The 15,951-nt window shown below is 43.0% G+C and overlaps 1 protein-coding gene across 3 annotated transcripts in view; it reads right to left on the reverse strand.

Moving 5' to 3' along the window:
- The window catches only part of LOC124272918 (probable inactive tRNA-specific adenosine deaminase-like protein 3), a 33,918-nt gene that overhangs the window by 17,654 nt on the left and 313 nt on the right, over positions 1–15,951 (reverse strand). For all 3 annotated transcript variants that reach the window (XR_006897493.1, XM_046708163.1, XM_046708164.1), the window contains exons 2-6: positions 13,335–13,406; positions 10,167–10,221; positions 9,334–9,407; positions 8,222–8,426; positions 7,876–7,987 (exon numbers count right to left, since the gene is read on the reverse strand). Coding sequence is in view for 2 of the 3 variants with exons in the window: in XM_046708163.1 (XP_046564119.1) it covers positions 7,876–7,987; positions 8,222–8,426; positions 9,334–9,407; positions 10,167–10,221; positions 13,335–13,406 (518 nt within the window). In the remaining variant the exon portion in view is untranslated. The remainder of the gene's footprint in view (positions 1–7,875; positions 7,988–8,221; positions 8,427–9,333; positions 9,408–10,166; positions 10,222–13,334; positions 13,407–15,951) is intronic.

Here is a 15,951-nt window from a genome sequence, read left to right on the forward strand (position 1 = left end):
AATAATTGTGCGTGGTCTTTACATAAATCAATTGAAATTAAAAGTGGAAGTGACCTTGATAATATAGCAGATGGTAAAGAGCAGGTAGATCAATCAGAAAAACCTGCAGTGGAAACCATGCTTCGCACAACCTGCACGAGAACCCCATATTTAGCAGATTTTAAACGGGGACGCTGCATTTGGGTACCGCCCAACATAAGGCGTCCAAGGCAGATCACAAAATAACTTAAAAAACGCACCTGCCAAAAGGTCAAGCAACAGAGTCTGCAGGCGAACCTCAACAGATGGGGAATGTTAGATTAGTGTTAATTAACTATGGCAACCTAGGGGTGTTGTGACAGAATGTCACTTCTCCCTGTTGGAATGACCGGTGGCAGTGAATACAGAATAGACTAAGTGTTGTTACTGAATAATGCACATGGATTAATATGGAGAGTCCCGTGAAAAAGTTCTGGTACACAGGATTAACATGAAAGTTCGGAGTGACTCTGCAACTTGAGTTACGATCCTAAGTGTTGTCACCGGATAATGCACATGGATTAATATAAGCAGTTACTGGGGAGTCCCGTGAAAAAGTTCTGGTACACAAGATCTACATGAAAGTTCGGAGTGACTAAGTGTTGTCACCGGATAATGCACATGGATTAATATAAGCAGTAACTGGAAAGTCACGTGAAAAAGTTCTGGTACACAGGATCTACATAAAAGTTCGGAGTGACTAAGTGTTGTCACCGGATAATGCACATGGATTAATATAAGCAGTAACTGGAAAGTCACGTGAAAAAGTTCTGGTACACAGGATCTACATAAAAGTTCGGAGTGACTCTGCAACATGAATTTACGATCCTAAGTATTGTCACCGGATAATGCACATGGATTAATATAAGCAGTAACTGGAAAGTCACGTGAAAAAGTTCTGGTACACAGGATCTACATAAAAGTTCGGAGTGACTCTGCAACATGAATTTACGATCCTAAGTATTGTCACCGGATAATGCACATGGATTAATATAAGCAGTAACTGGAAAGTCACGTGAAAAAGTTCTGTTACACAGGATCTACATAAAAGTTCGGAGTGACTCTGCAACATGAATTTACGATCCTAAGTATTGTCACCGGATAATGCACATGGATTAATATAAGCAGTAACTGGAAAGTCACGTGAAAAAGTTCTGGTACACAGGATCTACATGAAAGTTCGGAGTGACTCTGCAACATTAGTTTACGATCCTAACAAAGATGTAGTGCTGTGGGTTTTTTTTAACGTTTCAACAAGTGCCCACATTTTGCATTACCTGTTCGTGGTGAATTCCAGCATGTAAGAGTATGCACACGGATTGTCCTGGAATCTGTTGATCCGGGAGTATCCCTAACAGCACGTCCATACGATTTTTCACGTCTGGATAGTAGAACAACTGAAGACATATTTTTCTTTTGAATATAAAATCTCAACAGCATCTGAATGATGAAAAACTTGTATAGTCATCACGTCACGGTAGGTACATTTATCCTTTTGTCCATTACTTGTCGAGGTTCACTGGATAGGCAGCCCAGGATGATCGTGGTTCTCGAGGGTCCCGGTCTCCAGCACGTGGGATACACCCACCAGTCTCACGCGAGTGTAGCAGTTTTTCTCTGTTGTATATTTCACGGGATTTCCTGTACAGGATTGCTCGCTGTTTCTTCAGTTTGGGGGCAGATCTGTACGGATAGATACCCCTTACCTTTCAATGTTTTTCCGCGCCGAGGACATCATCTCTGTCGGGGATGTACAGAAATGATGCAATGATAGGAGGGGTGCATTTGGAGTTGGATCGTTCTCAAACGGCTTGCGTGGTAGGCGATGAACCGCTTTAAAGTAAATGTTATCCACCCTTTGCTCGAAAAAGTTAAGCATATTAACCAGAAAGTTTCTGATGACTCTCTCAGAGTTCTCTTGTGGTTCAGTTTTAGACCATAAATCAACAGGTTAGATTTTCTGTCGTGGATTTCTTTAAGCAAGAGTTTATTCTCAAACAATTCGCTTGCTCGAAAGTGCTAGCTTTAATTGTGAGACCTGTTGACGCAAGTCGTTCGCTTCGTCCTGCTGAATGGACACTGCATTTTCAATATCGTTAACTCTCCTAGTCACTTTCTGTATTTCACCTTTAATGTCTTTTGTAGAGTTAACCAGGTCAGCACGGAGTTCTACAATTAATTTGGAGACTCTTTGTTCGGATTTAACAACAATTTCCTCCAACTCGTCTGCACGCGTTTTCGTCGGAGGCATGGCAATGTTAGTATCTACTCACTTTTGCACTGTTTTTCTGAGATATTTACTTGTATCAGTCTACTCGATGGTTGGATGGTATCCGCAGTCTTCAAATATGTTGTCCTATGGTATCTTGACTTAAGAATTCTTCATGGATTATTTGGATTAAAAAAAGCCATTAGCGGGCCGGGTCAGAGCTCTTTACGAGCACGTCTTGTCGCTGTGCGTGCGCATCCGGAAGTCACACCGTATGTTGCTTGCTACGGCCGATGTTCATAATACTGGTGCTCTGTTTAGTACGTTACAGGGGCAGTCTGCTGGTTAGGGGGCCAGGAAGAGATCGTCTACATCTCCGTCGACTCCGTCTCAGACTAAGAAAAAGACAACCTCATCCTCTTCTACAACGCAGAAGAAGTCAGCTGTTACCAGATCGGAGGGCAAATCTTCGCGTGATAGCTCATCTACGCACCAGAAATCCTTCAACGAAGAGATTGTACCTCCTCACGAACTAGACGTTTTTGACGAACCCCCATTACTTCTACCTGAAGTCCCCTACTACAGTCACATCAGGAAAGCTGTTGGCGTACTACCTCTTACTTCTCAGAGTGAAGTTGAGGCACATAACTCATCAGCGTTCGCGAACGCTTCATCTACACTGCAGCAGCGTCAACCTATGCAGTACTTCGACCCAGGGGAATTTATGACACAATTCACCAACCAGATGATGGCCATGACGGAACGTAGATTCCAGGAGGAATCAAATGCTAGGAAAAGCCTCTCATCTACCGACACCGTGCGCAAACCTACGGACCTGTGCGAACCCACGGGCCTGCGCGAATCTACTCCTCTTGGAACTACACCTCAAGGCTTGGAGGATAGAAGAGATGACTTACCTACTCTCAAATCTACTTCTGCGAACCCTCAATGTTCGAGAACATCGAAGGATCCAGCTCCTACACCTAGCCGCTCTAGGTCGAGATCTTATATCTCGCTCAGACGTTCACGAAGTTACTCACCTCAAGCCAGAGGTTCGCGAAGAGAAGACTCACATCACAGGAGTTCGCCCTACAATAGACGTTTGCGAAGAGATAGCTCACCTCACAGAGGTTCGCGAAGAGATGTATCCATAGATAGAGGTTCGCGGAGAGAACACTCTCAAGATAGACGTTCGCATAGGGAGGAATCTTCAGATAGAGGTTCGCGAAAAGGATGAAGGTTCGAGAAGGGAAACAGGTTCGCAGATGGATGAATTGTTGAGACCTAGCTCTAATAATCAGGAGACTTCGGACTTGCAAACGGACTTCGTCTTCCCAGACTCTGAAGTTACAGCATGGATTGCTAATGGGTTGAACTTGGAGTCTCCTTCTAAGGATAAAGATGAAGTCTACACTTATATGATGCGTAACGATAACTTCGACTCCGTCACAATCCCTCCGATTGAACCTATATCCAAGGTACCTTCTAACCTACGCACAGCTTTGAGAAAGCTACAGACATCTACAAGGTTCGAGAACTCTTACATCAACAGGCAGGATGTTGACGTTGACTCTATTACCATACGGCTGAATAAAACGAAGCAATGATGGAAACGGATAGTTTTGTCAGAGTTTAAAACTCAACAAAAGATCTACATGTGCGATCTCTACAGTTACAGCCTGCACAACTCTACAACCTGCACAAACCTTATACCTGTATAAGTTCAGTTTCGGACGACAACCTACTTGATGATAGGAATCACTTCATCTATACGGATGCTGAGGTCTTATACCAGGTAGCAGATGGCCTGTGGATTTTGTCGTTCACTCACTCACTCACTCCAACCCAACAGAGACGTACTGCATATACGCTGATGACTTTGACTCCAATATGATATCACCTATGAAGCCGATATCTCAAGTACTGGAGAACCTCAAGACGACCTTTGTAAATGGCTTAAGGTCAACAACGCCTTCAAGTATCCTTGAACGGACGTACAGATGATCATATTAACACTCGTCACTCAGCGTGGGGATTAGGAATTATATCCTTTCAACTAGATTCAACAAGAATTTACACTTGGAGCAACCCTTAGTCAAGAGGTTTATATGAGCGCCGTAGAATTACGCGTGCTTTTACTCAACCAACTACATTGCATCAGGTTTCATGGAGGCCAACTTGCTACAACACTGGTGACGTCATGCTTGAAGCTGATTGGTCCACGTCAGACAACGCCTCCCACGCCTCCACAAGGGATTCGGTGAATCCCTTGACGATCTATGCGATGTTGAAGATGTCTTTGAGGCTGTGTTTGAAGCCCTTCACGAGTGCATTCGCGAGTGCTGATCATCTAATTCGGCATCTGGGGATAGCCGTGTCGTCCTTCGCGCAGGCTGGTTGACGTCCTGAAGCGTAGATCTGTTCCCGGTCGCCACGCTGCTTGGAGGGCTCTCCGAAGCATTGTTGCTGCGTGGACGCTACCGTTGCTGAGGCCCGCTTCTACTGGTGATGTATCGGGATGGATGATGGCGGCTCATCATAGAGTCCTCTTCCGTCCATCGGGATAATCTCGCCGAAAGTCCTTGTAGTCTGCGCAGACGCCCCCCGTAGAGTTGGTCGCCGCCTTAGGGGTGTGCAGCCTTCTCTGGGTAGAGGATGGCTTTTTTTTCGCGTCTCGCGATGATTGTAGAGCTGCCCTCTCTGTGTTGATAGCGATATGGTCCAGGGATCGCTTCATCTGCCACCCTCGACTGCGTGGTTGTATCTCTGGGATGATCAGCAGCGCTCATCATGAAGTCATCTCACTTCCATCGGGCGATGTCTGCCGAAGGTCCCTGTAGTCTCGCGCAGAAGTCCCCGAGCTGCGAGAGCTGCTAGGTTGTCCGATGCCTCTTAGGCGGTCCCACGTGAGGCTTCATTCTGGGGACGTGACTTGAGGATGGCTTCGCCTAAGTACAGAGAAAAAAAATTATTTATTAAATTAATTTCTGTTAAATGCTGATAAAAATTATATCGATAAGCAATACATGTTGTTGTGCAGCTAGGGGCACAGTCAATGGGGCTTGCAGCAGCGAACCTAAACCTACAACGAAAACAGGTTTTCATGAAATGTAAACAACTGAACAATCACGTACAAAAAAACGTGAATAAACAATGAAAATACGAATAAATTTCAACCCATATTGTTGAAGGATACTCCCAAAACCCCTATAAAGGTAATTTATAGGGTAATAACTAAATAATCAAAGGATATAGTGCCGTATTGGAGACACAGGTGCTCCCCCAACCGTCCACTAGGGCGAAGAAGGAGAGAGTGAAGCATGGAAGCATGGTGGCGCCGCTTTCCCGCCAAAACGGCCAGACAGATAACTCTTGGTGAGTGGTGACTTTACGTCTGTTTTTTATTGAAGGGAGCTTCAATAGGAGATACAAGTGTTCCACTAACGTTCGCAAGAGGAAGGAGACAAGCAAATAAGCATGAGTCAGGATAAGGGAAAATTTGATATTTTATACTTATCATGACTCATGACGAGAAGCCCTCCCAACCTCCCCGTTGAAGACACTTGAGATTTCACAGCAGATCCAAGTGCATGGGCAGAAAATCAGGAGAGAGTGACAAGTAAGGAAGGTCACCTGACTGGTTTGCGCAGGGAAAGGGCAAAGGGAGGTAACTTGTGGGTGAGTGTATTTATACGTCCGCTTCGGGAACTTCAAGGGATTCAAGTGTTCCACTACCATTCGAAGAGGAAAGGGAATTAAGCAAAAGATCATGAGTAAGGATAAGTATAAAATATCAATTTTACTTAAAAAATTACATCTACCTGGCCCTTCTCCCCTCCATTCAGGATTACCTCTCCCTTCTCCCCATCCCCTCCCTACAGGCCTACCTGGCCCTTCTCCACTCTCCCCTTCATTCAGGATTACCTCTCCCTTCTCCCCATCCCCTCCCTACAAGCCTACCTGGCCCTTGTCCCTCTCTCCTTCATTCAGGATTACCTCTCCCTTCTCCCCATCCCCTCCCTACAAGCCTACCTGGCCCTTCTCCTTCTCCCCCTTCATTCAGGGATTACCTCTCCTTCTCCCCATCCCTCCCCTACAAGCCTACCTGGCCCTTGTCCCTCTCTCATTCATTCAGGATTACCTCTCCCTTCTCCCCATCCCTCCCCTACAAGCCTACCTGGCCCTTGTCCCTCTCTCCTTCATTCAGGATTACCTCCCTTCTCCCCCATCCCCTACCTACAAGCCTACCTGGCCCTTCTCCCTCTCCCTTCATTCCAGGATTACCTCTCCCTTCTCCCCATCCCTCCCCTACAAGCCTACCTGGCCCTCTCCCTCTCCCTTCATTCAGGATTACCTCTCATTCCCCCATCCCCTCCCACAGCCTACCTGGCCCTTCTCCCTCTCCTTCATTCAGGGATTACCTCTCCCTTCTCCCCATCCCTCCCTACCTGGCCCTCTCCCTCTCCCCCCTTCATTCAGGATTACCTCCCTTCTCCCCATCCCTCCCCCTAAAGGCAGCCTACCTGGCCTCTTGTCCCTCCTCCCTTCATTCAGGATTACCTCCCCTCCCCCATCCCCTGCCTACCTGCCTTCTCCTCTCTCCTTCATTCCTCCTTACCTCCTTCCCTTCTCCCCATCCCCACCCTACTCCTTCTCCTCTCCCCCTTCTCCCATCCCTCCTTCAGGCCCTCCTGGCCCTTCTCCTCTCCCCTTCATTCAGGATTACCTCTCCTTCACTCTCCCACCCCCATCCCCTTAAGCCTACCTGGCCTTCTCCTCCCTTCATTTCAGGATTACCTCTCCTTCTCCCTCCCCTCCCTACAAGCCTACCTGGCCCTTCTCCCTCTCCCCTTCATTCAGGATTACCTCTCCCTTCTCCCCATCCCCTCCTACAAGCCTACCTGGCCCTTCTCCCTCTCCCCTTCATTCAGGATTACCTCTCCCTTCTCCCCATCCCCTCCCTACAAGCCTACCTGGCCCTTCTCCCTCTCCCCTTCATTCAGGATTACCTCTCCTCCCTTCTCCTCCTACATCCCTCCCTACAGGCCCTTCACCTGGCCTTCTCCCTCTCCCCTTCCCATTCAGGGATTACCTCTCCCTTCTCCCCTCCCTCCCCATCCCTCCCTACAAGCCTACCTGGCCCTTCTCCCTCTCCCTTCATTCAGGATTACCTCTCCCTTCTCCCCATCCCTCCCTACAGGCCTACCTGGCCCTTCTCCCCTCTCCCCTTCATTCAGGATTACCTCTCCCTTCTCCCCCATCCCTCCCTACAGGCCTACCTTGGCCCTTCTCCCTCTCCCCTTCATTCAGGATTACCTCTCCCTTCTCCCCATCCCCTCCCTACAAGCCTACCTGGCCCTTGTCCCTCTCCCCTTCATTCAGGATTACCTCTCCCTTCTCCCCATCCCTTACCTACAAGCCTACCTGGCCCTTCTCCCTCTCCCCTTCATTCAGGATTACCTCTCCTTCTTCCCCCATCCCTCCCTACAAGCCTACCTGGCCCCTTGTCCCTTCTCCTTCTCCCCTTCAGGATTACCTCTCCCTTCTCCCCATCCCTCCCTACAAGCCTACCTGGCCCTTCTCCCTCTCCCTTCATTCAGGATTACCTCTCCCTCTCCCCATCCCTCCCTGGCCTCACCTGGCCCTACCTGGCCCTTGTCCCCGGCCACCTTAGCCTGATGCAGGACTGTGTTCATGTGAGCGTGGATGGTCCTCACTTCACTGCTGGAGAAGAAATGGCCTGACAGCAGTGACATCACCCTGGGACACACAAACAACATGTTGGTGTTTGGAACATTTGGCAACAGATGAATATAGCTTCTCAATTCTTCAAAGAGGGAATTAATTTTAAATGTACTGACCTATTGAAATCACTGTAATGCATACTTGTCAGTTATGATTTGGTTCACCAATTTAGAACAGTGAGCCTGTTCCATGTGTTAACTGACACTACAGACGGGGCTGGTCTGACCCAAAAGTGATATTCCTCCTTACCTCTTATTTTCATGGAAAGAGACGGGCCAGTATTTGATGGCATCTTGGTACTGAGTTCGGGTCAGTGGTGGGTTCTGTGGCACCTTCACAAGGACTGGCTTGCCCAGAGCTGGGAACCTCGAGGCAATGGAGTCCAGGATGTCCACATCAGATTTGGAGTCAGTGGCAGACTTGGGACAGACTATCACCTGCAGCTGGTCGGCATCTGTGCGAGTTATTAACATACGTCAACATACATTGAACTTTCAGGAATGGTAGTAACCAAGAAAAGGTGGGAAAAATTCTCACTGTACAGTATTACAGAAAAACAACTTATGTCATTATTAACACTTCATGGTCTTGTATACATCATGTTGCTGCATCACCATGAATATGGATGGCAGCTGTTAATTTCAACTATCAAATAAAGCAGAGGTTTTGTTGTATAGAGATGTAAGCAAGCAAGTCACTACTATGCTACACAGTGGCCAAGTGTATTCAAATGTTTGGAGGCGCAGAATGAATACAAGCCAAAGATGTATTATATCTATGTATGGAACTGTAACACAAGTAAAAGCATGAAACTTATCATTACAGTTCAAAACATAATCTAAAAGTTAAAAACATAATCTAAAACAGTGAAAGGTATATTTTAAGCTATTTTGTTTTGTTGACTATAGTAGTCCTTATGCGAGTTGGAACACTTTATGTTCTCACTGGTATATATGTCCAGGATATTTGCTTGAGTTTATTCTTGAGTGTAATTTACACTTTGTTAATACATTATGAAGCATGTTAAGAAAGAAATACATGTTCAATGTTTGTTTGGTCGGTTATTGTTTAATGCCGCCCTCAGCAGTATTCCAGCTATATAACTGTGATCTGTAAATAATCAAGTCTGGACCAGAAAATCCAGAGACAGATATCAAGAGCATTGATCTACTCAATTGTGATACGATGACATGTGTCAACCAAGTCAGTGAGTCTGACCACCTGATCACGTTAGTCGCCTCTTACGACAAGCATGGGTTGTTGAAGACCAATTCTGTCCCGGATCTTCACAGGTTACATGCTCATTGTCATGTAATCTGTATGAAAAGTTTTAACCTTTCTTTGCAACCTGTCCAACTTACTATCTTTTGTCTTGTGATTGCGGACTCTCTTGAGATGCAACAGATCCGTCAAGGGTAGATCACAGGTCAGTTCCCTGACAATCAGAAGTGTGATTACATCCCTGTATTATCATGTCAGCATTGTCCACTAAAAGGATCATTAAAAAAAAATAAAGGTTTTGTGGATGAGGTGATGCTGGTCATTGTGATTGGTTCAGGACAGCAAGAATATACATTCAATGCCAAAAGTTAATACAATGTAACCCAGGCAACTAAATTGCAGTTCTTTATGTGATGCTTTTCTGCATTCTTAATCCTGATCACAACTGCATTGTATATTGACTTGCCTCTCTGTCACTGTCATTTATTGCTGTTATTGATATTCTGTCATATAGAACCTTTATCCAAAGTATGCCAATTTCCAGTGCATGTCTTTGTCTCTTCATCTGTCCATTGATGTCCATTTCTATATATAAGTTTACATTTACATCGGTAGTCAGTCTGGTTTTCCCACTGCTTGTGTACGGACGACCTTGAGCAGGGTGTTTTGTAGGAAACACTCTGACATTGAGCTGCATCTTCACTCACATCATTTAAGTTTGAGCTGGAAATTCTACTCATTGCTTTCCCAGTCATGACCGAGTGCTTTCCAAGTCAAGATTCATTGTCTCTTCAAGTTTAATCATGTGTATTACACATTACAGAAAAGTGAGGTTGATGTTGTCCTTGTTTCACCAAAGCGCTAATTCCTCTGTCAATGTGTTGACAGCTATGATAAGGATGTATGAAGTATACCATTTCTAAACCAGCATCTACATCATCTAAAAATGACATGAAAACTTGCAACAGCATACTTTACAATTTTGGCTGTCTGTTTCTTCTCTTGAATGATACAGGCATAAGCATCAACTGAAACAGAGCCAGTGCACTAGAATGTTGCCAGTTCTCTGTGCTGCTGCTAACAAGGATCAATAAACAAAACCAACTCCTCAATGTCTCTAACAATCTATCTCTGATAGAAAAATGCTTAACACTGAATTAAGAAAACATGTCAGAATCTTGTTAGCCTTTTGAAAGTAATCTCAACACATATACAAATTTGTTGTCTAAATTGGATACAAGTTCAAAGAATGGGGGTCAGTATATACAGAGTGGGGGTCAGTATATACAGAGTGGGGGTCAGTATACACAGCAGAGAATGGTGTCAGTGAGTAGGGTGTCGGTTGGGAGACTCACCTAGACTGTTGTGTGTGTGTACACAGCAGAGAATGATGTAACTGATTAGGTGGTACAGCTTGTAACTAGATAGATAGATAGATAGATAGATAGATAGATAGATAGATAGATAGATAGATAGATAGATAGATAGATAGATAGATAGATAGATAGATAGATAGATAGATAGATAGATAGATAGATAGATCGTCTTTATTTCCTCCACAATTGAAGATACATATGCATGATTTAGCAGATACTACATTTTACAAAGTACAAATGTATGGAAGTTATACAATACAAAAACATTTAAAGATATGTATATATGGGGGGATGTAAATCTAGTAACATGTGATGAAAAACCGTTTCCATTCATGAACAGCTTTACTTGTGATTTTCATACATTGATCCACAGATCAGTATCAAGATCTCTAATGTTATCATTTGGCACTCCTCCAAGTAGAAAACTAATCAGTGCATCATCATCATCATTCCAAACACTTACAATGGTTGTAACATCCAATAGATCAATGAGGGAGCCAAATATTCACTCTCTGTTACATTCCGTTTGTGGACAAAAGAGAAATACATGTTTTACAATGTCATAAGCATCTGTGCCACATAAGCATTCTTTAGATTCTAAAGCGAAAGTGCTGACATGGATAAGGTAGGATATGTCATAGAAATAATTTGAATCATTAAGAGCTATTAACCAAAGTTTGTTACCAGCAGCTGGATTGTGTAGGAGAGCGTATCTGTGGAGATTGACTCTGTAGTTAAGTGCAGAGATAACAACATTTGCTTCAAATTTTGAGACTTTATCTCTTACAAGATTTGACCATTGATTTTTAGTCTTCCCAGGAACAATAATGCTCTCTGATCAATATACGCACGGAGTGATACAAGCCCAAGACAGTCTCTGGCAATGACCGAGCACGTGTGTTTAGAGAACCCTTGTACTTTTTTACAGAAGTATTTCTGCACACATTCAAGCATATCGTATTCTTTAGTTGATAATTTATTCCACATATTACAGGCAAATAGACCACATGGTAGTACAATACGTTCCCATATGCATACAGCATGCATAGAGTGAAGACCACCAAAATACAATCCATGACTGTGGTTAACATTGACTAGCTTTCTAAGCTTTTCACATATTAAAACAGTACAACTAAGGGTAGATTTATTATAAGCACGTTAATTTCGCTTCATGAATTCCCCCAAAAGGTCAAAATCTTTAATTCTTCAAAACTATTGGCAGTTGATGTAAAAAGTTTTAAAATTATTTAACAGAAGATTTTTTTATAACACTGAGGTATACCTTGGGCTTGGGAGGCCCAGGTAAATGGCTCTTTTCTAACTACGATCTGTCAAAAGGGTCCATGTGTCAGATGACGTAAATTGCGTCAGCAACACTTCACAATGTGCAAAAGGGGAAGATCAGGTAAAAGTGACGTTGAGGAAAGTTATATTTGACTTTCTGACGACAGTTCTTCCGAATGTGATTTTGTTCCTTTGGACTTTTCCGATGAATAGTCGTCAGATTGTGAATCTACAGAAACATCTGGTGACGATTCAATGCATTCGTCTCATTCAGAAGACCAAGAATGTTATCTTGGAAAAGACAGAGGAAAACTCCTCCTGGATCTAGTCGTACTCCTCAACGAAATATCATCCATGGTCAAATCCAAAGAGTAATCAATGCTGACAACGTTGTCCATGAAGAAGACATGTTTACAAAGTATATTACAGGAAACATGGTGGACACCATTGTGAAACTTACTGACATTCAAGGAAAGAAAGTAATAGGAGATAAGGGGACAGTCGATACAGAACGAGGAAAGATACAGACAAGACAGTAATTTTGACATTCATAGGAATTCTACTGACATGTGGACAAAACATGGTTACACTAATGTTTTATGGGATAAAAAGTACGGAGTTCCTATTGTGAGAGGTGCCTTGTCTCAAAACACATTCAAGTCTCTGATGAGTAAATTGAGGGTTGGTCACAAGGAAACAAGAAGTTTCAGACGCGCAAGACAAATTGGCACCAATCAGAGATATCTTGGATGAGTTTGAAAATGCTCTGAGAAAACATTATACCTTACTGTAGACGAGCAGCTTGTACCATACTGTGGTCGGAGTTCGTTCATCCAGTACATGCCAGCAAAACCAGACAAGTATTCAGCTTTAGGATTTTCTGGATTGTAGATTCTGACAACAGCTACCCTCTCAGAGGACTAGAACTGTTGTCAAATGTATTGACTATGGTTGGGACAGTCTGGCAGAATAAGTGCTTCTTGCCTCCAAAGTATCGAACAAAGACAGGAAGAGGTGTCAACACATCAATCTTTGGATTCCTGGGCAAGACCACCATAGTCTACCCACACACAGCTACACCCACTACACAATACACCCACATCGACCACACACGACACACACATCCACAACACAACACACCCACTACACAATACACTATCATCCACGACACACAAATCCACCACACAATACACCCACCATACACATTGTGCCATGTTTTTGCATAATCTAGATATAACATTCAATAAACATTGAAGACCATCGGGTGTACAACTTAATAGGGTTGATGTAACTGATTAGGTGGTCCAGCATGTAATTAGACGACTTTGCACTATACCAAGGTGTAGGCCTTGGCTGGAATACGAGTTTATTTACATGAACTACTGATTAGGGTGCTGTTTAGGAGACTCACCTAGGCAGTTGGGTGTGTGTACACAGCAGAGAATGGTCTTACTGAGTGGGGAGTTGGTTAGGAGACTCACCTAGACTTATGGGGTCTGTATACCTATCCTCCAAGACAGCTTCTGGTTGCCCCATTAAATCTGAATCAGGCCCTAGAAAAATCCAAATGTTGTATCATGTTATAATTGCAGCACCAGCTGACTGAGTCATTAGAAAATATCTACAAGTGTGTCCAAAGCAAAAGTAGAATCAAATGATGTAACTAGTGAATAAAGCATATTCGTCAATATTACATAAATCATTCTACCATGACTTCAGTAAACATTGGATTGTGATTGGTTAATTAAAGTCATTCAGAGGTATATAATCACGTTATACAGGTCTCTGATTTTCCGTGCGCAATCATACATGGTTACGGTAATGCACTATTTTTGTCTGCCCACCAACATGGCGGACACCAAACAACCTACCGATGCATCGATAAATTACGGCAGTTTTGCTGTCGGAAATTACACATATGTCTTTAAAGATGGATTTAGCGATGACGGGCTCGACTCACTACTTGCGTAAATCACAGCAATAGGGGTTTATACATACAAAATTACTTCGAAAGCATGGAAACAAATATTCAGTTGAACAAGATCAAAACATCGTCTGCTTTCCGAATAAAAATTCAGCAAAAACAAATATGTTTACATTGATTCTATGTTATGTCAGAATAGATCCAGCAATAGACTGCTACATAATTTCAATGTTAAATTTATTATCAGCTTTCGTCAATGATATCGCCACTGATCTTGATCCCGTAACGGAGGATGCATTAACATAGAACGCCGAAGAAATTTTAATGCCTTCCGTCCACATAAATAAACAGTTGGGTTATCAATTCAAACAAAATGATATTTTGAAATTTGTACTGTTTCAAATTTACCGGTACTTAAACACAATTACAGAATCTGCAAACCGTTCTTTTTAGCCCAACATATTTATTTTCTAAAAGTATAATATCGTTGAAAAAGTTATTTAGCTTAGTCATGATCCCTCTTATCCATTACACTGCTTGATCTAAAGTAGTCTATTAAAGTATAATTAATTACCTTACTGTGTTTATGCCAGAGGTACACCCTCATGTCCTGATCCATTCTTTCGGAAATATCACCACAAATCTGGCTCTTTGTCAACAGACTCGCGAACATGCCAGCGAATCCGATTCAATTTGAATTCACTACGCTTTGAAGCCACTAGGTCACAAAACACTTTCCAAAATGTAGAAAATAATATCCTTAGAATCGAATTTGAGCACAAAGTGCACACATGAGTTTGTAAGAGTCACCACAGCTGTCGCACACAGACGTAGATCTCTAGGTGCGTGAAATCATCAAGTTGACAGGGCGCAAAATTCAACAGTATCTAAATTCGGTACAACACGGACTTCTCGTTACAGCAAAAGCGCCTCTACTCTTAAATTTTGTACCAGTACCAGTAGTTAGATATCAAAGACTTTCTCAGTCATACAATCAGGTTAACCTTGCGCAAACTGTCAGAGGCTCTCCTGTCGCATCTTTCCAAATTTGCACGTAAATGTAAACAATGACTTCAGAGAAAAGGTCACGGCCATGAGGTTGCTGCCATTATTCTGGTGGGGAAAGGGTCTACGGTGGAATTTTCAAATGTGAACCAAGCTTTTTAAACTTATTTGATATATGTTTTCCAATTTATCAGTTAATCATTGGTGATTGATGCATTGAAAAAACAAAACGTGATTTGTTATTACTGAATCTGGAGTTTGTTAGTCATTGACGGTTTGCCACCAATCACCCCGTTTCGGGCGATGCCACTTGAGATTGGAATGCGAGGCCGCTTCACGTATTGACTCGTAACCAAAGAAAGAGCTCCACCTGAAATAGTTTATAAAATTGTCATGGTAGAATGGAGATAAACCTACTGTGTTGGACAATCAGAGGTATATAACGAAATTATAATAGCTCTAAATTGTTCATTTAAAACCTCAAGCTACGCGTTCGGTTTTAAATGAAATTTAGAGCTATTTTAATTTCGTTATATACCTCTGATTTTCCCACACAGTAGGTTTATCTCCTAATTATTCTCCTTTGAAAGAGTACCTTCCGTTCCCCAACTCTAAACCAAACTCACCCTAGGTAGGGAATCGTCAGTCGTCCGTTACCCCGCATCGGGTAAGTTTCTAGCGACTCTCGAGTCTTGGATCAAGACCAAGTTTAAGTTTCCACATATTGTTTGTTGTTTTAGGGATGTCGTATGTTGATTTAGTGTTAGTTTGGGAAGGGGAGAAATAGTATAGGAATGAGTAGGTTTGGTTCTGTTGTTTTCGGAGTAGGTATTAGGGGGTGGACATAAACCAAAGTTAAACTGTATTTAAGTAGGATTTAGGTAGGTAGATATATGTAGGCTTGTTTAGATTAATACGTTTTTTTTTCACAATAAACAAGAATGGAAACCTAAATATTTGTTTGTTCTGACTTTAATTGAGTTGAATTGGGAGAACCCCGCCAGGAACCATTCCCACAGAACTTGCAGACAAGATGTACTGACCACGTAAAGAGACCAAATTATCAAACACAACGCAAAGCATTTTACTTCAGTAACCAACCGACACTTGTCATACGTATACAACGTATTACACTCTAAACCTAGCCCTAACTTAAATTTTGGACTTTT

The sequence above is a fragment of the Haliotis rubra genome, unplaced genomic scaffold, assembly GCF_003918875.1.
Source record: "Haliotis rubra isolate DU_JTF1 unplaced genomic scaffold, ASM391887v1 Scf174, whole genome shotgun sequence".
Classification (NCBI taxonomy): Eukaryota; Metazoa; Mollusca; class Gastropoda; order Lepetellida; family Haliotidae; genus Haliotis; species Haliotis rubra.